Below are 27,732 nucleotides of genomic sequence, written 5' to 3' on the forward strand. Positions count from 1 at the left end.
GAATGAGAAGGTCCTCCTGGCGACGGCGACTGGACTCGCATTAACCACACGCACGTGGCGATTGGCGTTAGATCTCGACAGAAACACGAAGCGCCCTTCACTGCATTACCGGGGTTCTTGCGCTTGTCCTCTTGCTCGATGGAGCGGGGGTTTTTGAATGCTCGGTGGATTATTGATGGGCTCAGTCGAACCCCGATGTTAGCAGAGTACCGATGAGTAACTTTTGGGGAGTGCCGATAGAACGACTTTGTGTCTGACCATACCGGCAGGACGCTAGGGTTGAGACTTGCCATCCATCGCAGTTACGGCCACGTGGCTCCTCGCTTCCCATTGGTTGATCCTGCCCTCCTCCACCCACCAACCACGGGGCTCTCTGAGTGAGAGATCCCCGTGGGTGGTGGAGGAGGAGGCCGATTGGTTGGCCTCGTGGCGGCATCATCACCTCGACCGTTACCGGCGCAGCAGGGGTGATGCCATCGTGTTTTAGGCATAGGGGCCGTCCATAAATGACGTCACGCGATTTTGGACGATTTTGGACCCCCCCCACCCCGTCGTCACACGACGCCACAAAAAGTCAGATCCCCCCCTCAAATATGACGTCACAAAGCTCTGCCCCCCCCCCCCAAAAATAAAACATGCTTCAAATCGCTTTAAACTATTGTTATTGTAGTGCTATTTAATGTGGCGCTGCACTCTGATGTTGTAGGAGAAAACATTTATTAAAAAGTCTATTTAATTAAGTAGAACGTGTTGTCTATATTTATTTAAAGTTGCGCATTTCACATTTCTCAACCCCCCCCCCCCCTTCGTCACACATCGTCACAAATGTCTGATTCCCCCCCCCCCAGAGGTGTGTGACGTCATTTATGGACGGCCCCATAGGTGTTACGATCATGGGTACGGCAAGTGTTTAGGATAGGGGTAGTTATCAGTAGGGTTAGAGTTAGGGGTAGGGTGAGTGTTATGGGTAGGGTGAGTGTTAAGGGTTAGCTTTGTCGTGTTATGGGTATGGTTAGTACGAGGTATATGGTTCTGATTAGAGGCAGGGTTTGTGTAAGGGATTGGAATTAAGGGGTCGGTGTAGGAGTCGGTCCTGGGGGTTAGGGTTAAAATCAGCGCTGCAGTCGTAATAAGATTAGGTGAGAGATGGCCCCTCCCCTCCATCCCCTTCCCCCCAACCCCTCCCCTATCTCCCCTCCTGGCCCCGCCCCTCGATGTGCCGCGCGCGACCTTTTAATTCAGCGAGCGCGCGCGTGTCCGGACGAGGCTGATGAAACGCGGCGACTTCAACCCCCATCGTTCCCCTCTTCCATCAGCACCCCCTCCTCCTCCTCCTCCCTTCAACTCCCCCCCCTCCTCCCCTTCCCCCATCGTCGGCTACGGCAACACGGCCAAGCCTCTCGACGTCCTGGACTCCGTCGGTGCTTTTTAACACACAGCAGAGTTGTGTATCGGTGAAGGGGAGCGGTAGTGCAGCTGTACCGCTACGGACTCGGCCACCCAAGTTCGATTCCAGTTCAGGGCCAACACCAGTGACGATTTTATGAACCGGTCCTGGGCCTCCCCTCGGTGGACTCAGCCTCAAAGGCGGTCGTGCGTGGTGCTGGCCACCCACCCCCTCGTGTACGGTGCCAGCCTTCATAGGTGCTCACTAACAGCACTTGCCCCTACAGTCTGTTAAGGCTATAACGGTGGGGGGGGGGGTGTATCTGTGGGAGAGTGTGAGTCGGTCGGTGTGTGTGTGGGAGTAGCCTGCGCGTGGGGGTGCAGAAGTGTCGTGGCTAGTGCACTGTGCTAGGAACCTGGCCACCTGAGTTCAATTCCAGACCCTGGCCAACATAATTCTTACGTCGGGTGATATCTCACCTGGTCCTGAGCCTCCCCTAGGTCGACCCAACCGTAAATGAGTACCTGCTTTATCTCTCGCTAATGCTCCTTAACGTGGAGGTGAGCCCCTGGTGTTAGGCTCGAAACGAAGCACCTGCCTGGGTATTCTGTGTCATCGAAGACTCCACCCCATCGACTCTGCACGAGTAACGGGACAGCTGTAAGAGGGTGGATCCCCATTACTGGGCAGTGTTCTTCTGTCCACCTCCGCTTTCGCAGGGGAAGGTCTCACTTTTGAGTCAGTCGAGCGCCGTGACATGTTTTGGGCGGCTCTGTGACGCTGCGTGGAAGCTGCATTGCCCCCGTCTCGCCACACTACGAAGCTCCGGGCCTTCTCGGCCATCCATCGTGCCCTCTGTGCTTGCGATCCGTAGACCCCTTTAAAGGAACATCTGCACCGGCTTTAAACATTTAGGCTGGCCAGCATACGATCCATCCTCCTGGGGTGTAACCATATGCTGGATTGAGGAACCCATCCGTGAACTCCTCCGGCAGGCGAGGGTGCGTTGCCTGGGTCATGTAGCCCGCATGCCCAGCCACGGCACGCCCAAGCGGCTTCTGTTTTGCCGGATAAAGGGATCTAGACAGGCACGACACGGAGGAGATGGACCGATGCGGTACGGGAGGATGTGGAGCTGAGTGGACTTGCCTTAGACTGGCACCAGCGGTATTAAGATCGGCCTCTGTGGAGGAAGCTCGTGAAGGACGATGCTGCTACTGGGCAGTTGGAGGCAGTCGCCCTCCAACAACAGCGAAGGGCAGAGGAGCGACGCTCACAACAACGAGCGGAGCGACGTGCGGCTAAAACGCAACAAGTTGGAACACTGGCATAGTCATTGCACTCAACCAATAACACCTGAGCCTGTCCCGTGAACTCCATGCCAGCAGAGGGCCTTCCATGATTCACGTGACCTCAAAGTGCACCTAGCCTGGCACGAGCGCTGTGGTTACATTGGCTTTCTCTGCCCCCCCCCCACCGGCAGCCTCACTCTTGTGCTCCCTCGAGCTTAATAAGTGCTCGCAAACAACACTTGACCCTGAGTGAGCGAGCATAGGTGACGGTAGGGGTTTATTCTGAGTCATCAATCAATGTGTTTGAGGTGCCCGGTGGCACGGGGGGGGGAGGGCGAGGTGGGGGGAGGATGGGGGATTCATAATGGCTATGTCAGATCGAGATACAAACATATACAACCCGAAAAATACAAACATATCCAAGCATACACACAAATATAAACACACACACAACACATTTATACGTAAACCAGCTGTACTACCCGGCTTCGCCCGGGACTTGGATTCACCACACCCGCCGGCCTTTGTCTCCCCAGTGGCGATGTTCACGCACCACAACAGTTACCCGTTTGATGCTGAGTCGACCTCGGGGAGGCCCAGGACCGGTAAAAATAATCGTCACCAGTGGTGGCCGTGAGCGGGAATCGAACTCGGGTCGCCGGGTTCTTAGCACGGCGCGCTAACCACTACACTGCAATGCGTTACGCTTCCACATGCGCGGGTCACGTGACAGATTTGACGTCACAGCTCACTTGCCGTGCAAAACTATATGCATTATTGAGCTCCCCCCCACCCAAAAAAAAAACCAAAAGTCATTTTTTATAATTTTTGCATGGTGTACAGTCTGGAAAGTACCCACATGGCAAATTTAAAGTTTGTTGCATGTCGGGAAGTACGCTAAACATTTTGAACAAACACACATTCACAACTTTGCCTTTTATATATATGGAGACAGATAAAATACAGATGCCTCCCCCCAATCGTCGACGCAGGCTGTTGGTGAAAGTGCGACAGCAAGCACGGATGAAGGCCGGAACTGCGCAGGATGAGGAGGGTGTCACCCAGCCGCCTTTGTCTCTCCAACGCAGGCGCACACAAACACAAACGAACACAAAGACAAAGATCCCCCCGTATAGCCTACAACAGACTGTTGGGGGCAAGTGCTGTTAACGAGTAGCACCTACGAAGGCCGGCACGGCACACGAGGGGGTGGGTGGACAACACCACGCCCGGCCGCCTTTGTCTCCTTCATGGCGATGTTTACACACCGCACCAGGTACTCATTTTGAGGCTGAGTTAACCTAGGGGAAACCCAGGACCAGTTCAGATAATCGGTGTGCCGTACTGTTTACGTGACTACCCTTACTATTTGGAGTGTGTCGGGTGGCGGCGGGTTTTAACGACACATTTATAAATTTACGCGATCTTACCCAAGAAAGCTGTGTTATGGATGATATCGGTCGCCAAAACCTCCGACGTGTGAAATCGTCCCCGGTGTTGGTCGCGAGCGGGAATCGAACTAGGGTGGCCAGGTTCGTAGTGCTGCGCGCTAGCCACCACCGCTCCCCACAAACACAACAACAACAACCGCCATTCGCCACTGAGTGGCGGTGACGTCACCACGACGCTTGTGCCAGGCCATGTGCACCTTGAGGCCACGTGAAGTGTCGAACGCCCGCTGGCAGGAGGTCACGGGGCAGACCTAGCAGGTGCCACTGGTCGACTGACTAAGATGACTGAGATGACTGGCTGATGCACCACCTGTGCCCCCTACTGTGCCAACTTGCTGTGCTTTAGCCACCCGGCGCTCCGCTCGTTGTTGTGAGCGTCGCTCCTCCGCCCTCCGTTGTTGTTGGAGGGCGACTGCCTCCGACTGCCCAGTAGCGTCCTTCACGAGCCTCCTCCACAGAGGCCGATCTTGACACCGCTGGTACCAGTCATCGGCAAGTCCACTCAGCTCCACGTCCTCCTGTACCACACCACTCCATCTCTTCTCTAGCCCGTGCCGCGCCCGTTTAGCCCCCTAGATCCTGCCGAACACAGACACGCGCACACACGCGGCGCGTGACACCCGCGCGTGTGCACGGCTCTCTCTCTCTCTCGGATGTTCACATCGGTGGCGTGGGGGGCGGGGGATGGAGGGTGGGTAGGGGGGGCACCCTGCCCCCCCCAACAACACACACACACACCCAACAATTAAAATCAAATCTCCACATCGTTTGGGTTTAATTAGCGCTGTTTACAGGAAACGTCTTAGTGGATGTGGAAGGATAGAGAGGAGGGGAGGGAGTGTTTGGGGGTGCCAGGGATGTCTGTGTCTCCATCCGCAGCTCAGCACCCCCCCCCCCATCCGGGTGGTGCAGCTGCAGTCCCCCCACCCTTATCCCGCCCCTCCCCCGCCCCTCCCCCGCGCCACATGAAAGCGCGGCTGCCGCTTAATTGCTCACTTTGAAGTTTTTTGTGTACGCGGAGGGGCGGGGGCTGTGGGCCCGAGGGGAGGGGCCTCATGTGTGTCGGGGGGGCGGATACCCCGCTCCCCCCCCCCCCCACGGCTGCCGCGTGCTCAGTGCGGGACCCGGCAACTGTAGAGGGCACGCGGTGGGAGCGGTGGCGCTGCGGTTTACGCACTGCGCTGTCAACTCTGAGCGGAGTTCGACTCCAGGCCCTTCTCGTCCGAGGTGGATGAAAAGAACCGGAGGACCCGGAGAAGAATCCACGCGACCGCAGGGAGAAAAAGCCAACTCCAAATGTACAACAGGCGTCAGGGTGAACGGTTTGGGAGTGGAGACGGCTCCATGAGTTGAACCAAATTCTGACCAAAACGATCCGCCCCCGCAGACCGGGCCGCGTGGCTGATGGGATGCGTACAGAACAACAACATCAACAACAACAACAACAAACAACAACAAACAACAACCAGCATTGTTTTGTTTAACGCGAAGGGACAGAAACCCGTGGAGCGATTTTGTCATTCGCCCAATGGGCGATGTGGAACCTTCCGATTCGCGAACGAATGGGAACCTCGGTGCTACGCGGTTCCTGATGGTTGTTGGTCAGATGACAGAAGCCACCACGCCCCCCCCCCCCCCCCCCCCGGGTGGTGCGGTGGTTGACATTCGCGCCTCACAGCAAGAAGGAACCCTGGGTTCGATTCCCGACTCGGGCGCACTTGCCTCTCCGCGCGTGGAGTTTGTCTGCTCACTCCCCCTGTTCTGCATGGGGGGCTCTCTCCACGTTGTCGGAATTCCTCCCTTCGCCGGCCAAATGAAAAAAAAAAGCACGCAGCGTAACTGGTATTGGCCAAAGCATCGCAATGCTCAAATGTATCTGCAAAAATAATTGGGATTGCTCACAACACCAACATCAGCCCTTTTTGGCAGGACTCTCTCTCCTTATAAAAAAAAAACAAAGTATTGAGACTCGATGAGACTTTCCTAGGTGAACACGTGGGACAATAATAATACTTTTAATGAACTGGAGTGTGTGACCCATATTTGTTACTTATCAGTCATAATCTGATCAATACATATAGGCCCGCATCAATAACGACATCTGTCTAAAGGTGGCAATCTCGTCGGGTGGTGGAGGGGTTCACGGCAAGAATTTTGGCATAAAACTAGCATCACGTGGCCGAAACCCATGCAACAAAAAAATGAAATGTAACTCAACACAAAGACGCGGAGAAGAGAGACACATCAGCAATGTTTCCTTCTCATCTCACGTCTCTCCGCATCAATAACAACATGTTGGGTTTCTTACCCATCCCATCAGGCAGCCGCACTGAATCCCTTCACCGCGAGTTGGAGGTGGGAGGGGGGGTGTGCTTGGGCAGGACACGTACAGTACGTACGTTGAACTTCTTTCGCACCGTACGTAGCCAACCGCGCTAATCGGAGGCGCGTGCGAAAAGGACAACAGACTAAAACACAAAAAGCAGTCCTGAAGAAATGACATTTTCAATCTCGATTGAAAAGCGCATCGCTCCGTATCGGAAGGAAGAGCGTTCCAGACGGCCGCAGGAGCGCGTCTGAAAGCGCTCGATGCGGGTGGCTGTAGCCCACGACTACGGGCGGAGCTGCAGGCGTGATGGTTCATGCACATTGGCGACATCAGCGAGGTAGTTTGCGTTTTTTTTTTGCGGCGGGCAACGCGTGCGGTGCTCGTGAGCGCGACCCGACGACGCATTAGTCGGGCGACACGCGTCGAACCGGGACCGGGAGTCGACATTCAACGTCTCGCCAGCAAGCCTCGGGATTCGCCGCAAACACCACAACGCACGCGCACGCACGCGCGCGCGCGCACCACACGCACACGTGACGTGTGGATCATTCACTCGCATGGGCATTGAGAACCGTGGCGAGTTGTCGACGCGCTGCAGCTGCGGCATCTGCCGGGTCCGTTTCTCCCCGCGTGCAGGAGGAGGAGGAGGAACCTCGACCCCGGAGTGCACGCGCCCCATTAGCGGCGATCAGAGGGACAATTAAGAGCCCCCCCCCCACCCCGCGCACCCCCCCCCCTTTTACCCCCACCGTTAATTGGTCGCCATCCCTCCCCGCCAATAGCGTGCCCCGCTCCTCCTCCCCCTCCTCCTCCATAGCAACCACCGCACGTGGGGACTTGGGAGAGAAGGGGAGACGGAGGGGCGGGTGGAATGGGGGAAGGGTGGGGGGGGTGCAGGTTGTGAGGGAGGGGGGAATAAGTTCCCTGTGCCCATCCCCAGGTGTCCCCCCCCGTGGGGAGGGGCAGTGGGTAGGGGGTTGTTACCTGTCTCACCGGATGTGTGGGGAGGGGTTCTGTGTGTGTATGGGGGTAGTGAGGGGAGGGGTGAGGGGGGTGAGGGGGTGCCCCCCCCCTCGCTCCCGCCTGGTATCGTTTATCAGAGTCCACAGGTGCGCGCGGTCGCTGTTTGAAGTGGCCGCTCATTAGGGGTTCGATAGCTTTAAACACTGGCAGGTGACGGCGATGGTGATGGCGATGGTGATGTTGTCAGCAACATCAACACGACGACCGGCATCGGTGTCACGACCATCAACCACCACCAAGAACCATCATAATAATCACTAGCATGAGCGGCAGCATCAACATTCACCATCATCAACAGAATCATCAACAACCACCATCTCCTTCATCAGCAGCAGCAACCTCACCGCCATCACCCACCCGCCCACGCCTCCACCCGGGGGAGTTACCCCCCCCCCATTCCACATTCCCACTACTCCCCTCCCCTGACTCTCACTCCCTTCAAAAACTCTCTCCTCCTCCTCTCTCTCTCTCCTCCTCCTCTCTCCTCCTTCCAGCACCACTCGGACGCGGAACGAAACTCGACAAAGTCTGTTTCGTATGCAGTGGCGACATCCTTCCTCATGCATGGACACCCTGCTTCATTCATAGACACTCTACTTCATTCATAGACACCCTGCTTCATTCATAAATACCCTGCTTCATTCATAGACACCCTGCTTCATTCATAGACACCCTGCTTCAGTCATAGACACCCTGCTTCATTCATAGACACCCTGCTTCATTCATAGACACCCTGCTTCATTCATAGACACCCTGCTTCATTCATAGACACCCTGCTTCATTCATAGACACCCTGCTTCATTCATAGACACCCTGCTTCATTCATAGACACCCTGCTTCATTCATAGACATTCTGCTTCATTCATAGACACCCTGCTTCATTCATAGATACAGTACCTCATCTATAGACACCCTGCCTCATCCATAGATACGCGGACTCTTCAAGCTCGACTCTTCTCACTGAGACGTCGACTCTACCATAGAGACCTCAATTCGTGAGTACCCGGGATGATTCGTGCCCACATTGTGCTGATGTGTGGTGGTGGTGATGGTGGTGGGGATGGTAGTTCTGATGGTGTTTTGGTGGTGATGATGGTATAAGGTAATACTAACGGTGTGATTCGTGCCCACATTGTGCTGATGTGTGGTGGTGGTGGTGATGGTGGTGCTGATGGTGTTTTCGTGATGATGGTGGTATAAGGTAATACTAACGGTCATGATTGTGCTGTTGACGCCGATGGAAATGATGATGATTGTGCTGTTCTTGACGGTGATGACTATTGCGCTGATGATGTTGTTGATACTGATGGTGGTGATGATGATGGTTGTGCTGTTGCTGCTGCTGCTGCTGATACTGATGACGATGATTGGTTGTGCTGTTGCTGTTTATGTTGTTGATGTTGATGCTAGCGGTTGTGCTATTGCTGATGATGTTGTTGATACTGATGGTGATGAAGATGGTTGTTGCTGTTACTGCTGCTGATGTCTTTCGTCCTCCGCCTGCTGCAGCTTCTGGCAGCAGCAGCGGCAGCAGCATCATCAGCAGCAGCAGCGGCAGCATCATCAGCAGCAGCATCATCAGCAGCAGCAGCGGCGGCAGCAGCAGCATCATCAGCGGCAGCGGCAGCAGCATCATCAGCAGCAGCATCATCATCAGCAGCAGCATCATCAGCGGCAGCGGCAGCATCATCAGCAGCAGCAGCAAGAGGAGGCCCCGGCCATGTCTCCCCCGCGCGTCTGGCCACTGCTCGTGGCCCTCGCGATCCTCCCCGGGTCACTCCCCGGGTCCCCGGCGGCTCCCTCGGGCCCCGCGTCCCCGTGGCCTCAACCTCGCCGCACCTCCTGGAGGGGGGGGCCCAACGTGGCCGCGCGGCGCCACCGAGACCAGAGGCCCCCACGCGGCCACGGGCAGCACGGGCCGAGTGGCGGGGAGGACATGCAGGCCCTAAACCGCGCCGGGGGGCCCGGGGGCACCGTGGGGACTGGGGGGCCCGGGGGTGTAAGGATGGACCCTTGGAATCATCATCATCAGCAGCAGCAGCATAATCAGCAGCAGCATAATCAGCAGCAGCATAATCAGCAGCAGCAGCATCATCAGCAGAGACCTCTGAAGCTGCCCGGTGGAATGGCCCAACATTCTCGACAAGCGGCATCTGGCGTGAAGGTGGCATCGGCTGCCGCGGCTGCGCAGGTCATGAAGAGCCCACCGGCAGGCAAAGCCTCGGAGCGGGAGCCGAGGGAGCCGGCGGCGGAGTGGCTGAGCGCGCAGCTGGGGAGCCTGGCGCGCTCCCTGCACGCGTGCGGCAGCAGCGGCGGCGGCAGCAGCGGTGGCGGCGGTGGCGGCGCGGCAGAGCGCGGGGCGGATGCGTTGCGGTTGCGATTCCTCGGCAGCGGCAGAGAAGTCACTTGTAACGACGGCAGCCCCGCTGGGTGCGTGCGCGGCAATCCCCCCTCCCCCCACCATCCCCCACCACTCAGGACCATCCCCCTGCCCACCCCCCACCACCACCCCCCCACCATCACCCCCCCACCATCCCCCCGCCCACCCCCCCCCCCACCATCCCCCCGCCCACCCCCCCACCACCACTCCCCCACCATCCCCCCGTCCACCCCTCCACCATCCCTCCAAACCCCTCGACCACCCCCCCGCTAATCGCGAATTCTCACGGATGGTTCCCGTTGGTCTACACCTGTCCCTGCTTTACTGATGGATCCCCAAGTGGAGGTCCCTTTTATAATAATCACGAATGTTCAATGATTGGTCCCCCTTCAATCGCTGCTGATAATCTCCAGCGTCCACCCGTGGTCTCCAATGGCCCCTGATACCTGTGCATTGTCCTCTGTTGGTCTTCAGTGATCTCCGGTGATCACTGATGGTCTGCAGTGGCCACCAATGCTTCCTGATCATACATTATGGCCTCCGATAGCTCCTATAGGTCCCTGATCAGCATGCCCGTTGATGGTCCCCAATAGTTCCTGATGGTCTCCGACATACCCCGACCGGTCTCTGACAGTGCCCAACATTCCATGGTGGTGGTGGTGGTGGGGGGGGGTATGTTCGGAATACGATTCCTTAATTCTTTAACCCTAAAATCCAGAACAGTTGTTTTTCTGAAGAGCCCCCCGATGATCCCCGATGACTTCCAAAGTCCTTGGAGACCCCTGCAACGATCCCTTGTCTAACCGCTGATCCCTGCCCCCCCCCCCCCCCGGCAAACAGGTATTATATCCGCAAGTCGGAGGGTAGCAAGCGGTGGCTGATATTCCTTGAAGGTGAGGAGGCCGCTGGTGCCATCGCACGCTCGGAGAGACTCCGACCCCCAGCCTCTGTCGACCTTGACCCCGTGACTTCAACCCTGACCTTTCCCCCTGTAGTGAGTCTCTGGGTCACCGTGGGTTGTACGTTTGCCTCGGTGTCAGTAAATGGGGGGGGGGGGGGTGGTCTCTGTGCGAGTCCCTGCGTCTATTTGTTTGCAGGCCGGCACTGCATGCGCACGTGTTGTGCTGCACAGGGCCAGCTGCCACTGGGGGTGGGAGATGGGGGGGGGGGTTACCCGTGGGATGAGATGTAAGGCGCTTTGAGTTGCTGAGGAATTGAAGTCTCTTCCCCCCGGATGGATCCATCTGCCCACGTGGCTCAGCAAAGGAGCGGCGATCGGAAAGGTCGCGAGGTCAAAAACCATGTTTGGGAGGGAGGGGGGTTGACTCGGCTCATCATCGTCACTCCGAGTTCGGTAAAACGAGTACCATGTTGTGTCAGTCCAAGGAGCATGAACCATCACGTGAACTCTGGCCATTCCCGCAGCAGCGGTGGCTTTTTGTCAAGTCGTCGAACAAAGACGGTGGTTACCGCATTGCGGCGCGTTTTAACAGATGCCCGTCTGGAACGCTCTTTCTTCCGCCAATCAGGAAGCCACTGGAGCTATGCACTTTTTGAATCATCATCATCATCATCTAGATTGACAAACTCATTTATTTTGTGTTTAGTTTGTTTGTCCTTCCCCCGCACCTCCAGTTAGCACGGTTGGCTACGTACGGTGCGAAAGAAGTTCAACACACATACATAAGTGTGCTATCTACTCGCACCCGCCATAGGAATGTGGAATTTCCACCGCTGGCTCAGGGCTGTAAACAGGCGACAAGCACCGATGCCTCGCTGCTCCTTTGGTGATGACGCTGACCCCTCTCTCCCCCCCTTCTCCCCCCCCCCCTTCTCCCCCACTCTCCCCCCGCCCCCAGGAGGCTGGTATTGTCACAGCAGAGAAAGCTGCGATGCGCGATTCGCGTCCCTCCATCATCTCATGAGCTCCGCCGAGTGGCCCCACACGCGCACAGGTAAGCGAGGACGAGGAGGAGGGGGGTGTCACGTGACCACCCGGCCCCCTCCGCCCTTCGCCCTCATCCCACCCCCCGCACGCCACCAACCCCCAGCTGGAGTGTGACAGTTCACCAGCAGTGATTGTTGCGGTGACGCCTGCCGCTGCTGTCGAGACGCCGTGAGTCGAGACGTCTTCAGCAGCGTTGCGCGTGTCGAACCAACAATGCTGTGCGCCGCTGCGACCGGTGGACAACTCCCACGAGGTCGTGTTGCTGATGAGATGTGTACATTTTTTTTATGTCGAGGGACGGATGTGGAAAAGAACTCCACAAACTATAACTAAAAAAAACTAAACTTTTTATTTTAAGTAAACTTTTTGTTATTTTAACTAAAAACGAAACTTTAAAAAGAAAATGTATTTTAACAGGTGAAGCCCACGGAGCGAAATAGCTCTTTTCCAGAAGCGATCGTAGCTCAACAAAGTGGCTTTATCATCATCGTGTGGAAATGTACAGCAGCTACACACTCTCAACCTCCCCTCCACCACAGCCACGACAGCACGTGCACAGACCCTGCTCCTCTGTTGCTATTGGCGTAGGATTTCGTTCTTGACGCTATTGTTGTTGTCGATGCAATCCTCGCTATTGTTGTTATTGTTGTTGTTGTTGACGCTATTGTTGTTGGTGACACTATTGTCGCTGTTGTTATTGTTGGTGACGCTATTGATGTTAGAGTGAGGCGGTGCAGGGCCTGGGTTGCATAGTTCAACCCCTCCTTAATCCGAATCAAAACAACTTTGAAGAGACTTTCAGGGGCACGCTGACATCGCTGTGATGTGACTTCTGTTGTTCTCCCCCCCCGCCACCCCCGTGGTTCCCATCTCCCCCCGTGGTTCCCTTCCCCCCGTGGTTCCGGCTGCAGGGAACGGGATCCTGTCTCCGCGCCCCGAGGAGAACCCGCACTGGTGGAACGCAAACACCGTGTAAGTGGCGAGGGAGGGTGGGCGGCTGAGTCTCAAGACTCGCTTGCAGGAGTGCCCTACCAAGTTTTTTTTTTTACAGAAGGAGGGGCGATGCTGCTGCTGCTGTGTGTGTGGTCCCAATTTGTTATATTGGCACCGGTCCTGGGCCTTCCCTAGGTCGGCTCAGCCTCAAATGAGCACCTGGCGTGGTGAGTAAACGGCAGCAATGGGGAGACAAAGGCGGCCTGGCGTGGCGCTGTCCAACCACCCCCTTCGTGTGCCGTGCCGGCCTTCATAGGTTGCTCGCTAAGAGCACTTGCCCCAACGGTCTGTTAAGGCTACACGGGGGATCTTTGTCTTTGTCTGCTGTAGCTTCGTGCCGTACTGCTCGAGTGACGTGTGGAGCGGGAACGCGCCGCGCTCCAGTCGAGGTGAGATCCCCGCCGCAGCGACGGCCTTCACCGAGCCTCGAGGCCTCCGTGATCCGGAGCGGTTCGTGCCGCTCCAGACCCCCGCCCCCCACCCCACCCCCGCCCGCCGCCCGCCGCCCGCGTGGGTCACCCGGCCCGAACTCAAAAATCGCCTTCGGCTCCATGCTCGCCGGGTGGATTGAGTAGCCGATTTGAGTGGGTCACTCAGAGGCCAATCCATTCGTGGATATGGATTACGTGACTTGTTGATTAAGTGATTGGTTAATGAATTCAATGAGTGGATCTGTTTATTGATGCATCGGTTGCTCGGTTGGTCGAGCCTTTTGTTGAATGGTTGATCGTTATGGGAGGTGGTTTATTGAGTAACGCAGCGATCGGTCGCTTGTGTTCGTTGAATGATCCGGGAGACTGGTTGCTTTATTGAGCCACTGATTTTGAGCAGTGGGTTGATTGGTTCAAGTGGCCGATCCTTTGTCCAAACAGCTGATGTGCCCCCCCCGTGCCACCCCCCCCCCCGTGCCCCCCCCGTGCCACCCCTCCCTCCGTACCCCCCGTGCCCCCCCCCCCGTGCCCACTCTCCCCCCTGGCCCCCAGGTGGGTACGCGTTCCTGGGGGCGCGGATCCTGCGGGAGGTGGTGGTGGAGCTGGTGAGGCACGGGATGGGTCACGCGCGCACCATCATGCTGGCAGGCAGCAGGTGAGTGGTGGTTGCTGGTGGCGGGGAGCGGCCGCGCTCAAAACCCAGCGGGCCGAGTTCCGATTCCCGATGACGATTGTCTGAATCGGTCTTGGACCCATCCCCTAGGTCAAATGAGTACCTGGCGCGGTGTGTAAACATCCTCACTAGGGGGGGGACAAAGGCGGTCGGACGTGGTGCTGGTCCAGCCACCCTCGGCATGTGCCGTCCGGCCCTCGTGAACACTTGCCCAAACAGTCTGTTAAGGCTATACGGGGGATATTTGTCTTTGGTAGCGCGTGGTGGCAGGTGGTGGTGGTGGTGGTGGTGGCACGGGGTGGACATTATAACGATAAAACAAATTCAATACGTCAACAGCGGTGTGATGATGACGACGAGAACGACGACAAACATCGTCAGCCGTGAGACTTCCATTGCTGGATGGCGCCACAGCCTCACCGAGCAGCCCACCGCTCCGTCCCCGCGGCTGCCACTTCGTGCTTAGGCTCACCTGCCCCTTCCCCTGCCCCTTCCCCTGCCCCTCGCCGCCACACTCCCTACATTCCCAAGGCGCGTCCTGCCCACGGCTCCTCCACCCGCTCGCTCGTCTCAATGCGCTCCACGGCGTTGCTTTGTCTTGAGTCCATGCTGCTGCCACGATGCTCTCCCTCGACGCCGCGCTGCTGATGGGACGTGTCAGAAACTACTTTGCACTAGTGCCGGATTATCCTAGGAGTAAAAGTAGCTACATGTGTAGTAGCTACTACATATGTAGTAGCTACTACATCTGTAGCAGCTGCGGGCCCCGCACTTTTAAGGGCCCCGCGCTAAATGCTTTCAAGCTATCAATTCCGGTTCAGTGATTCTGCACTTGCTCTATTACTATAGTACTATACCGCCTTCAACTTTTACGAACGACATGGTATTTAAGGCTAGCGCTTCGTCGTGTTATATGACTGTTGAGCAAATGAAAAAATACCAATTACTTTACAATGCGAGTTAAAGCAATTTCTTTTTGGTTTAGGGCCCCTTCATAACTTACGCTACAGGCCCCGCACTAGCTTCATCCGGCACTGCTTTGCACGTGCGTGTTTTCCCCTTCTCTCGCGTGGAGACACGGGAGACGCGAGCGAGCCGCTGCGTCTGCCTGCCCTCGATTCGTCACTCTCCCGCGCACGCGCGCGCGTGCCTGGCGAGATCTTCAATCCGCGTGCTCTTCTCTCCTTCTCCCCCGTCTCTCGCCGCCGTTCCCAGCGAGCTCCGCTCCACCCTTGGGGGGGGGGGGGGGGCTTTCGTTGCATCTTCTCCGGTCAAGCTGGCCCTCAAGTTTGTGACTCTTGTCAGCGGTGCTTTGAAATTCATCTGGAAACCCCGACCCGGTTTACCCATTGGCTTGACGTCAGCTGCGCCGCGATTGTGATTTAGTACGCGTGGCTTTGATCACGGTTGGGACTTTCATTCTGTCTCCATCCATCGCGAGTGTAGTTATCATCATTGCTGCTGCTGTTGTTGTTGTCGAGTTTTTATCGCGTGGATTGTCTCTCCTAAGTGTATCGTTATTCACGTGCAGCGCATTAAGACGTTCTGTTATGAGAGGCGCAGTATAAGATAACGATGGTGATGAGTGTAATATGGTGATAATGGTGATGAGTGTATTATGGTGATGATGGTGATGAGTGTATTATGGTGGTGATGATGATGAGTGTATTATGGTGATGATGATGAGTGTATTATGGTGATAATGATGAGTGTATTATGGTGATGATGATGATGAGTGTATTATGATGATGATGAGTGTATTATGGTGATGGTGATGAGTATATTATGGTGATGATGAGTGTATTATGATGATGATGATGAGTGTATTATGGTGATGGTGGTGATGATGAGTGTATTATGGTGATGATGATGAGTGTATTATGGTGATGATGAGTGTATTATGGTGATGATGATGAGTGTATATTGATGATGATGAGTGTATTGTGGTGATGGTGATGAGTGTATTATGGTGATGATGGTGATGATGATGAGTGTATTATGATGATGAGTGTATTATGGTGATGGTGATGAGTGTATTATGGTGATGATGAGTGTATTATGATGATGATGATGATGAGTGTATTATGGTGATGATGATGAGTGTATTATGGTGATGATGATGAGTGTATTATGATGATGAGTGTAGTATGGGGATGGTGATGAGTGTATTATGGTGATGATGATGATGAGTGTATTATGGTTATGATGATGAGTGTATTATGGTGATGATGATGATGAGTGTATTATGGTGATGATGATGATGATGATTGTATTATGGTGATGATGAGTGTATTATGGTGATGGTGATGAGTGTATTATCGTGATGATGATGAGTGTATTATGGTGATGATGATGGTGACTAGTGTATTATGGTGATGGTGATGAGTGTATTATGGTGATGATGATGATGAGTGTATTATGGTGATGATGATGAGTGTATTATGGTGGTGATGATGATGAGTGTATTATGGTAATGATGATGAGTGTATTATGATGATGATGATGATGAGTGTAGTATGGGGATGGTGATGAGTGTATTATGGTGGTGATGATGATGAGTGTATTATGGTGATGAGTGTATTATGGTGATGATGATGATGAGTGTATTATGGTGATGATGATGATGAGTGTATTATGATGATGATGAGTGTATTATGGTGATGGTGGTGATGATGAGTGTATTATGGTGATGATGAGTGTATTATGGTGATGATGATGAGTGTATTATGGTGATGGTGATGAGTGTATTATGGTGATGATGGTGATGATGATGAGTGTATCATGGTGATGGTGATGAGTGTATTATGGTGATGATGATGATGATGAGTGTATTATGGTGATGATGATGATGAGTGTATTATGCATAATAAAGGTTTTTGGGTTAGATCGCGTTTATTTATAAATGTGTCGTAACCCTCCACCACCCGACACGGCCAATCAGCAAAGAAAAGTGTCACGTTGACAAAAGACAAATAATTCACTACTTCAGCCCATCGGTGTGTTGAAGAGTTAATCCACATTTACAGTTTGAGTACGACGTTTCGCTGGTAAATACTTCCAGCATCATCGGGCAATTCGCCAGAATGGTAAAGCCCTCGCTTGCTCCCGGTTTTATATAGAGCAGAAGAGTGACGTCATCACTTAACTCATCAGGTGCAGTGATTAGAGGCGGAGGGGGGGGTAATGTAATTATATAATCGATTAGTAATCAGTCATTGGTTATGATTAGTAATGAGTTGTAGATTAGTAATTCTTTAAATCAAAATGTAATGTGTATTATTTAATAATACGCTTCCAGGCCGCACTGAGCCGGTAGCTGTCAGAGCGATTAAAGTTATTCTTGTTCCTCTCAATTTCAATGGATTCTCTAATTAGTCTTTGCCAGTAATAATTAGTTTTACACACCACTGCAACATTGTCAAAATCAATTGAGTGTCCTTGTTGACAAGCATGTTCTGCCACTGCCGACAGTTGTGTTTGAGATAATTTAATATTTCTCTGATGTTCTTTTAGTCTTACGCTGATGTTACGTCCCGTCTGCCCAATGTAGCAGCTGCCACATGAACAATTAATCCGATATACACCTTCTGTTGATAGTTTAGGTAATGCGTCTTTAGTGCAAGATACTAGTTTTTGAATTTTGTGTACTGTACCAAATCTTACTGTAATGTTTTGCTTTTGCAAAACGCGGGCTAATTTGTCAGTTACTCCTGAGATATATGGAATTTTTATTGTTTTAACAATCTGGTCGCTTTCAGTAGTATTGCTTTGCGATCGTGATTTGGCATTCAGTGCTCTGTTAATTTGAGCATTATTGTAGCCATTCTGTCGTAGTGCGTCTTTTACGTGTTTAATCTCTCTCACTAGACTCTCACCATCTGACACTGTTTTCGCCCGATGCACGAGCGTCTTAATAAGAGAGGATTTTTGAGCTGGATGATGATGTGATTCTGCATTCAGATAGGCATCAGTGTGCGTTTGCTTTCTGTAAACGCTGTGTGTTATTTTACCGTTTAGGCCATGTCCAAGCAAAATATCTAGGAATGGGAGTGTATTATTCACCTCCATTTCCATGGTGAACTGGATGGCCGGGTTTTGTGCATTGAGATGATTTAGAAAATCATTAAGTGTATCTTTACCATGTGGCCAGACAACCAAAGTGTCATCCACATACCTAAACCAAAAGGATGGTTTTAATGTGCTCGAGGCAAGTGCTCTTATTTCAAAGTTTTCCATGTACAAATTTGCTATAGCAGGGGATAAAGGAGAACCCATTGCTGCTCCATCCTTTTGTTTAAAGAAATCCCCTCTCCATAAGAAGTAAGTGTTATTTAAGCAATGGCCAGCAAGTTTCGGAATATCTTTTTGTAAACCGGTATTCTTTACTAGTGTATCAAGTAATTTAAGCGATTCGTCCACTGGAACCTTAGTGAATAGAGAAATCACATCAAAGCTTACCAGAATATCATCAGGAGTAAGTTTAATATCTTTAATCACATTCACAAGATGTTCTGAATTTTTTATGAATGAAGATGTCTTACCGATGTAGGGCTGTATTTGTTTGGTTATATATTTTGCTAATTGATATGTGGCAGAGCCAATTGTACTGACTATGGGTCGTAATGGGATGCCGATTTTATGAATCTTTGGTAGCCCATAGAGTCTAGGTGGTTTTGAGGCCCTTGGCTTAATTAGGTATTGCTCATTTTTAGGGATTAATGAATTTGCAATTATTGCAGTGGTCTTACGTTCTAAAGTATTAGTTGGATCTCGTTTAATTTTAATGTAGGTACTTTCCTCTAGTAAATTTCTAATTTTATTATCATAATCGGCTCGTGACATCAGTACAGTAGTGCGGCCTTTATCAGCTGCTAGGATTTGGATATCCTTATTTACACGCAGCTCTCTTAAGGCTTTTGCCTCGTTAGAGCTAATATTTACTTTTGGAACTTTGCTATTCTCAATTATTTTAGCAACCTCATGTCTAGTCATCTCTGCCTCATTATGTGGAAGGAGTCTAACTGCTGATTCTACCTCAGCAATTATCTCATCCACTGGAATTGTGCGTGGGGTAACGGCAAAGTTAAGGCCTTTAGAAAGGATAGAGACCATGTCACCGGTTAATACAGTGTTGGTCAAGTTCAGTACAGTTTTGTTTTTACATTTTTGGTTTTCAGTAGGGATTTGTTTATTATGTAGTCTAGAAAATTTATTAATTTGGTTAGTTTTTGTTAGTTTAAACACATTATCAGCCGATTGTTGTGTTATGTTATCGATTATATTCCAATAATGCATAGATACACTATTGCTTATATCTAAGTGTAACTGCTTTAGCGATAATTATTACTGGCAAAGACTAATTAGAGAATCCATTGAAATTGAGAGGAACAAGAATAACTTTAATCGCTCTGACAGCTACTGGCTCAGTGCGGCCTGGAAGCGTATTATTAAATAATACACATTACATTTTGATTTAAAGAATTACTAATCTACAACTCATTACTAATCATAACCAATGACTGATTACTAATCGATTATATAATTACATTACCCCCCCCTCCGCCTCTAATCACTGCACCTGATGAGTTAAGTGATGACGTCACTCTTCTGCTCTATATAAAACCGGGAGCAAGCGAGGGCTTTACCATTCTGGCGAATTGCCCGATGATGCTGGAAGTATTTACCAGCGAAACGTCGTACTCAAACTGTAAATGTGGATTAACTCTTCAACACACCGGTGGGCTGAAGTAGTGAATTATTTGTCTTTTGTCAACGTGACACTTTTCTTTGCTGATTGGCCGTGTCGGGTGGTGGAGGGTTACGACACATTTATAAATAAACGCGATCTAACCCAAAAACCTTTATTATGAATAATATTGGTCGCGAAAGCCTACGTGTTAAACTGAGTGTATTATGATGATGATGATGAGTGTATTATGGTGATGGTGGTGATGATGAGTGTATTATGGTGATGATGAGTGTATTATGGTGATGATGAGTGTATTATGGTGATGATGATGAGTGTATATTGATGATGATGAGTGTATTATGGTGATGGTGATGAGTGTATTATGGTGATGATGGTGATGATGATGAGTGTATCATGGTGATGGTGATGAGTGTATTATGGTGATGATAATGATGAGTGTATTATGATGATGAGTGTATTATGGTGATGGTGATGAGTGTATTATGGTGATGATGAGTGTATTATGATGATGATGATGATGAGTGTATTATGGTGATGATTATTGTATTATGGTGATGATGATGAGTGTATTATGGTGATGGTGATGATGAGTGTATTATGGTGATGATGATGAGTGTATTATGGTGATGATGATGATGATGATGAGTGTATTATGGTGATGATGATGAGTGTATTATGGTGATGATGATGAGTGTATTATGATGATGATGAGTGTAGTATGGGGATGGTGATGAGTGTATTATGGTTATGATGATGAGTGTATTATGGTGATGATGATGATGAGTGTATTATGGTGATGATGATGATGATTGTATTATGGTGATGATGAGTGTATTATGGTGATGGTGATGAGTGTATTATCGTGATGATGATGAGTGTATTATGGTGATGATGATGGTGATGAGTGTATTATGGTGATGGTGATGAGTGTATTATGGTGATGATGATGATGATGATGAGTGTATTATGGTGATGATGATAAGTGTATTATGGTGATGATGAGTGTATTATGGTGATGGTGATGAGTGTATTATCGTGATGATGATGAGTGTATTATGGTGATGATGATGGTGATGAGTGTATTATGGTGATGGTGATGAGTGTATTACGGTGATGGTGATGATGATGAGTGTATTATGGATCCACGCGCCACTGCTGGCAGTTGCTCTGTCGAGTTTTCAAGATCCGCCCCAGCGCTGTCTCGTCCGCAACATGAACTCCAGACCGCTTTCGGCCGACGTTGTTATTGTTGTTGAAGTTGTTGTTCGTCGTTGTTCATTGTTGTGACACCTGTGACGCTTGTGAAGAAGAGCCTCATAGCCCATCGGATTCTATCCAGCGTAACTAAATATTCTGCTTCTGTTTTTTTGTAAATCAGAGTTGTCGTTGTTGTCTCCCGCGTGTGGCTCAGCGCGGGTGGCACGGGAGTGCTGCTGCACCTGGACAGCCTGGCCGCCCAGCTCCGTGCCCTGGGGGTCCCGGCCCAGCTGAGGGGGCTCGCCGACTCGGGATGGTTCGTGGAGCGCAGGGGGGGCGGAGCGGCCCCCGGCTGCGGAGGGGGGATGCGGCCCGGGGCGGACTGCGGCGCGGGGGCCCCCGCTCACTCCATGCAGCACGCCGTCCGGTGAGGGCGAGGTCACGGGGTCACGGGCATTGACGTCACAGCCGTGCTCACGGTCGTGGTGTCTTCACGTGGTGACCTCGCCTGCCGTGCCCCGACGCTGACCGCCGTGCCCGTGCTCTGCCCGCCGTGCCCAGGTTCTGGAATGGGTCGGTTCCGGAGCGGTGCCGCTTGCATCTCCCCCCGGGGGAGGAGTGGAAATGCTTCTTCGGCTTCATCACCTTCCAGACGCTCGCCAGTGAGTGTGCTCACCTACACCCGCTCCTACGCACACCTCCACGCGCATCCATACACACGCCTGTACGCACCTGTACACACACCTGTATACACAACTGAAGCAATACCCGCCGTTCGCCACTGACGGTGACATCACCATGGCGCCTGCACCAGGCCAGGCGCACTTTGGGGCCACGCGAAGCGTCGAAGGCTCGCTGACTGACAGGAGGTCACGGGACAGACCCGGCAGGTGCCATGGGTTGGCTGACTGAGATGACTCGCAGATGCACCACCAGCTGTACCCCCCCACTGTGCCAAGTGTACGCACACCAACACACGCACACCACTCGCCTACCAACCCCACACACCCAGCCACCCAACCACCCACTCAGCAACCCACTCACCTACCCAGTCACCCTCCACCCACTCCCCCTGCCCCCCCCCCCAGCCCCGGTGTTTGTGGCGCAGTGGCTCTTCGACGAGGCCCAGCTGACTGCCGACAACGTGCAGCTGCTGGGGCCGACTCGGGGCGGCGACCAGCTGCCCTACCTGCGCGAGCTGGGACAGGAGCTGCGCGCCACACTCCACCCGCTGCCGTGAGTGGCCGCACCAGCGGCGGCGCCGGCCACCGCCGGATGGTCCACCACCGGATGGTCCACCACCGGATGGTCCACCACCGGATGGTCCACCACTGGATGGTCCACCGAGAAATGAGTGCACCGCTGAATCGTCGACCACCGAATAGTTCACCACTGAATTATTCACCACTGAATAGTCCACCACTGAATAGTCCACCATCGAATAGTCCACCAACGAATGTATTCACCACTGAATAGTCCACCACTGAAGAGTCCACCAACGAATTATTCACCACTGAATAGTCTACCACTGAATAGTCCACCACTAAAGAGTCCACCACTGCATAGTCCACCACTGAATAGTCCACCACCGAATAGTCCACCACCTAATTATTCACCACCGAATAGTCCCCCACTGAATAGTCCACCAATGAGTAGTCCCCCACTGAATAGTCCACCACTGAATAGTCCACCACTGAGTAGTCCACCATTGAATATTCCAACAACGAATGATTCGCCGCTGCATAATCCACCACCGAAGAGAGGTCGTTCACCGATAGGTCCATCGCAACGCCGTGCGAACGAGGAGCGTGGCCACGCCGCGCGACAGCAGGGTGCGGTTATAGGGGTGGGGGGTGGGCCACTGCTGGATAATTTGGATGGACGCTCTGCTCTGAGGAAGGACCGTTTCCCGAAACGTTATAGAGGGGGCGCGGGGGGGGTGTGACTTGGTGGATGCTGCGACTGCCTTCGACGAAGGCGCGGAGTTGTTGAGGCCAGGGCTGCGAGTGGGGCCGCTGCCCCCTGGCGGCCGGGCCGGGGAGAGAAGCCCCCGGCGGCAAGGAGACACGCGGGGCACTACAGAGAGAGGCAGCGGCTCGTGTTGTGAACGTGCCTGTGTCATGCGTCGTGTGCGGTGCCGGATTATCCTCGTAGCAAAAGTAGCTACATATGCTACGGGCCAGGCACTTTCAAGGGCCCCGCGCTAAATTATTTCAAGCTATCAATTAAGTATTATTTGGCAGAGGCGGAGCCAGGATTTTCTTCAGCCCGGGGTGACATTCAACAAATTTAAATTTCAAGAATGATTGAATGAGAAATCGGCTATGACCCCACGCCATCGGTTGGCGACACACTCTGACAATGCAGTTGCACGGAGTCCGCCAGACCGAGTGTCGCACACTCATACGCAGAATGTTTCAGATTTTCGATTTTTTTATTTTTTCAGGGGGTGACAATTGTCTACCCTGTCACCCCCCTGGCTCCGGTAAAGTCACGTGGATAGGTTCAAAGAAAATAACAAAAAACTACGACGTTTCGATCTCAACACAAGCGGTCGTCATCGGGGAAGAAAGGTGACGACCGCTTCTGTTGCGATCGAAACGTCGTAGAGGGAAGCGGAGTGCCCAGAGAGAAGCCAGCGCCACCGCGCTGTGTGCGAGGGAGAGACCCCAGAACCCGCTCGCTGTGCTTCAATCCCGCCCCAGTGCCGGATTCAGCTAGCGCGGGGCCTGCAGCACGTGTTATAATGGGGCCCTGAATTCAAAATGATATAAAAACACTTAAATATTGAAACACAAATTTTTAACTGGCATAGTAAAGCAATCGTGTTTTTTCATTTGCTATACAGCCACAGATAATACGACAAATCGCTAACCTGAAACGCCCAGTTGTTCATGAAAGTTGAAGGCAGTATAGTACTACAGTAATAGAGCAAGTGCAGAATCACTGAACCGGAATTTATAGCTTGAAAGCATTTAGCGCGGGGCCCTTCAAAGTGCGGGGCCCGTAGCTACTACATATGTAGCTAGTACACATGTAGCTAGTACACATGTAGCTAGTACACATGTAGCTACTACACATGTAGCTACTACACATGTAGCTACTACTGCACATGCAGCTACTACACATGCAGCTACTACACATGTAGCTAGTACACATGTAGCTAGTACACGTGCAGCTAGTACACGTGTAGCTAGTACACGTGTAGCTAGTACACGTGCAGCTAGTACACGTGTAGCTAGTACACATGTAGCTACTACTACACATGTAGCTAGCACACATGTAGCTACTACACATGTAGCTAGTACACATGTAGCTACTACACATGTAGCTACTACACATGTAGCTACTACTGCACATGCAGCTACTACACATGCAGCTACTACACATGTAGCTAGTACACATGTAGCTAGTACACGTGCAGCTAGTACACGTGTAGCTAGTACACGTGTAGCTAGTACACGTGCAGCTAGTACACGTGTAGCTAGTACACATGTAGCTACTACTACACATGTAGCTAGCACACATGTAGCTACTACACATGTAGCTAGTACACATGTAGCGAGTACACATGTAGCTAGTACACATGTAGCTACTACACATGTAGCTACTACATATGTAGCTACTGCACATGTAGCTACTACACGTGTAGCTACTACACATGCAGCTACTACACATGCAGCTACTACACATGCAGCTAGTACACATGTAGCTAGTACACATGTAGCTAGTACACATGTAGCTACTACTACACATGTAGCTAGTACACATGTAGCTACTACACATGTAGCTACTACTACACATGTAGCTACTACACATGTAGCTACTACTACACATGCAGCTACTACACATGTAGCTACTACTACACATGTAGCTACTACTACACATGCAGCTACTACACGTGTAGCTACTACTACACATGCAGCTAGCACACATGTAGCTACTACTACACATGTAGCTACTACTACACATGCAGCTACTACACGTGTAGCTACTACTACACATGCAGCTACTACACATGTAGCTACTACTACACATGTAGCTACTACTACACATGCAGCTACTACACATGTAGCTACTACTACACATGTAGCTACTACTACACATGTAGCTACTACTACACATGCAGCTACTACACGTGTAGCTACTACTACACATGCAGCTACTACACATGTAGCTACTACTACACATGTAGCTACTACTACACATGCAGCTACTACACATGTGGCTACTACTACACATGTAGCTACTACTACACATGCAGCTACTACACATGTAGCTACCTTTGCTACTCGGATAATCGGGCAACTGATCCCGCCGCTGGAACCACGTGCCGCGCGCCCGGTGTGCGGGTGGGGGAGCTGCACGCGTCCCGGTTTAATCCACCAACCCACTCGCACAGAGCGAATGATCGATCCCAGGCGTGCCGGCTCCGATGTGCAGGGACATTCGCACGTGCGTTCATTTGTTTATTTGCCCGTTTATATTTGTCGTGTATCTCTGTGTGTGGCCGTTCGTGTGTTTGTTTGTACAGGGCGGTCTTCTCTCCCGCGTGCCTCGCTCACACGCTTATCACGAGCAGGTACGACTCGTCTGCGATGCAGCAACAACAGCAGCATCATCACCATCATCGCAATCTTCATCACCGTCATCACACTCATCATTAACACCATCATCTTCATTGGGTTCCCTTTTAGAAAGAGGTCAGAGGTCAGGGTGCTCAGCCGGCACCGCTGGGACCCTGGGCTCGAATATAGGTTTCAGCCGCTGCCCGTGATTAGAACCGGGTTCTCAAAGTGCATTGAGTTGGGTTGACGGCGTCGACCCGTGTATCAATGACTGCGCAAAACAAACCGTCGCGACGCATTTAGTTTTTTTGGTTAAAATTTTGGCTCAAAGTCAACGCTAACAATCACAAGTAACGGGTTTGACTGTGAACTCAGTCGCTTTTATTGTCGGTGGCAGTGTGGGTGGCAAGTGCCACTCCCTCCTGTGTGGACCGGAGGTCACTCGAAGGGATCTCAGAGGTAGCTCTACGATATCCACTTCCGATCTCGAACACGGAAAAGGGTGGCGCTGCCGTCTGCGACATTTCCCGACGGGTTTGTCGTCTTGTGACGGCGTAACGACGATGGCGCGATCGCAGATAAAAAAATAATAATTGTGGATGACAAAATAAAATCCTCACTGTTGGCGTGGTACAGCTGCTGCTGCTGCTGCCGCCGTCAATGCTGTGCTGTAGATACTTCTCGCGGCTCGCAGCTGATGCTCATCGCCCGTCTCCGTCGCCTGGACCACTCTCGCGCCCTCTCTGTCTGTCTCTCTCCACGAGCGTCCATTCGCCACCTCCTCTCACGTCACGTCTACCACTCTCCTCGTATGTCGCTCCACCGCATCTTCCCATCTACCCCCTCCGTCTCCATCTCATCCTCCTGCTCGGTGCAGTTGGCTGATAGCTTTCTGCTGCACCCCCTCCCCACCCCTCTTACACTTCCCCCTCCCTCTACATCCCCTGTCCACCCCCCCCTCCCCTGCTCCCTAGTGGCTGGGCTGACGTTCAGGTGAAGGGGCTGACGCTACCTCGCGCCCTGCAGTGCTGGGAGCAGAGCCTCCAGCACGCGGCGTCTCGAAACGGCACCAAGCATCAGCAGCAGCAGCAGCCGGCGCCGCAGGGTGCCCTGGCGGAACGGTCACCTCCCGCCGTTGGCAGCGGCGTCGCTGGCGAGGGGGGCAGCAGCAGCAGCGGCGGCGGCGGCGGCAGTGGCGGCAGCGGCGGCAGCGCCGGCGCCTCCTCCTCCACCCCGGCGGAGCGGTGGGCGGCGGCGGCGGCGGCGGCGGCACCGGCGCCTTGCGCCTTCCGCGCCGTCGACAGCTGCCCGTGGCCGCACTGCAACCCGAGTTGCCCGGCGCTGCGCGACGCGCTCACGGGCCAGGAGGTGAGCGCCATCGCCTTCCTCACCCAGCTGGGCTTCGACGTGCGCAGCATGGCCTCGCAGCTCGGCATGGACCCCGACACGCTGCTCAACGTGCTCAGCGACGGCACATAGGGGCAGGGGTGAGGGTGGGTGGGGGGGGGGGAGTTGCGGGGAGGGGGGCCGAGGGGCCGGGGGGAGGGGGCTGCGGCCGCCGACCAGCACGGAGACACGGAAGGGAGCCGTGCGGAGGACTCGGTGGGTTTGGAACGCGGCGTTGGGAGGACGCGAACCGCTGAGTGGAGCGAAACGTCGGACATCGTGTTGAGCAGCACAGAGCGGTACAAACCAGAAAACCACATCAGCGTGCGAATCACCCCCCTGCCCACCACCCCCCTTTATCCTGCTATCTGCAAAATCGTTCCAGACGTCTGTGCCGTCACTCACGAAAAATCACGGATAACGGGACGAATCGTGCGCCTCCAGATAATCCGACCCCCGGGTGGCATTGTAAGAGGACGCGTACGTTTGGCCTGCTGAACTAATTTCGCGCCGCACGTAGCCAACCGTGCTAATCGGAGGTGCGGGAATGAGGGTGACTTTAACTGCTGGGTGACTCTCACGCTGCTGGTTGCACTGCCCCCCACCCCTCTCCCCCGCGAGACCCACAACATTAATATTGATATTTGCCAGAGGTGAGTTTTATTGAATGTTGTTTTATTAATGTAGCGCGCAGTGGACGCAGCTTGGAGTTCTCGGGCCGCCCTCCTTGGGATGCATCTGAGTGCCGGGGAAGAAGCGGAAAGAGAAGTGTGGGTGAGTGAGTGAGTGGGTGAGTGCGTTGGTGAGTGAGTGGGTGAGTGGGTGGGTGAGTGAGTGGGTGAGTGAGTGGGTGAGTGCATTGGTGAGTGAGTGGGTGAGTGGGTGAGTGCGTTGGTGAGTGAGTGGGTGAGTGGGTGAGTGCGTTGGTGAGTGAGTGGGTGAGTGAGTGGGTGAGTGGGTGAGT

At 52.8% G+C, this 27,732-nt stretch overlaps 1 protein-coding gene across 1 annotated transcript; it reads left to right on the plus strand.

Annotated features, from left to right (window-relative positions):
• The first annotated feature begins 7,504 nt into the window (after positions 1-7,504).
• On the plus strand, positions 7,505-26,863 carry NOTUM (notum, palmitoleoyl-protein carboxylesterase). Its single transcript, XM_076072378.1, has 12 exons — positions 7,505-8,477; positions 8,992-9,912; positions 10,703-10,755; positions 11,722-11,817; positions 12,722-12,782; positions 13,134-13,192; positions 13,787-13,889; positions 21,029-21,241; positions 21,376-21,476; positions 21,903-22,050; positions 25,349-25,396; positions 26,357-26,863. Exons 2-12 carry the CDS (start codon positions 9,203-9,205, stop codon positions 26,859-26,861), a joined length of 2,097 nt encoding a protein of 698 aa, XP_075928493.1. The 5' UTR covers positions 7,505-8,477; positions 8,992-9,202; the 3' UTR covers positions 26,862-26,863.
• Positions 26,864-27,732: the final 869 nt, after the last annotated feature.

The sequence above is a fragment of the Petromyzon marinus genome, chromosome 37 (assembly GCF_048934315.1).
Source record: "Petromyzon marinus isolate PM22_M1 ecotype Great Lakes invasive population chromosome 37, UKy_Petmar_22M1.pri1.0, whole genome shotgun sequence".
In the NCBI taxonomy this organism is placed as follows: domain Eukaryota; kingdom Metazoa; phylum Chordata; class Hyperoartia; order Petromyzontiformes; family Petromyzontidae; genus Petromyzon; species Petromyzon marinus.

What these genes read in the sequence shown, in the direction of transcription:
- NOTUM (XM_076072378.1), top strand. Translation starts at nt 9,203, where the DNA reads ATGTCTCCCCCGCGCGTCTGGCCACTGCTCGTGGCCCTCGCGATCCTC. An exon ending in TCCATGCAGCACGCCGTCCG is followed by an intron (nt 21,242 to 21,375) that starts GTGAGGGCGAGG and finishes CGCCGTGCCCAG; the next exon opens with GTTCTGGAATGGGTCGGTTC. An exon ending in CACACGCTTATCACGAGCAG is followed by an intron (nt 25,397 to 26,356) that starts GTACGACTCGTC and finishes CCTGCTCCCTAG; the next exon opens with TGGCTGGGCTGACGTTCAGG.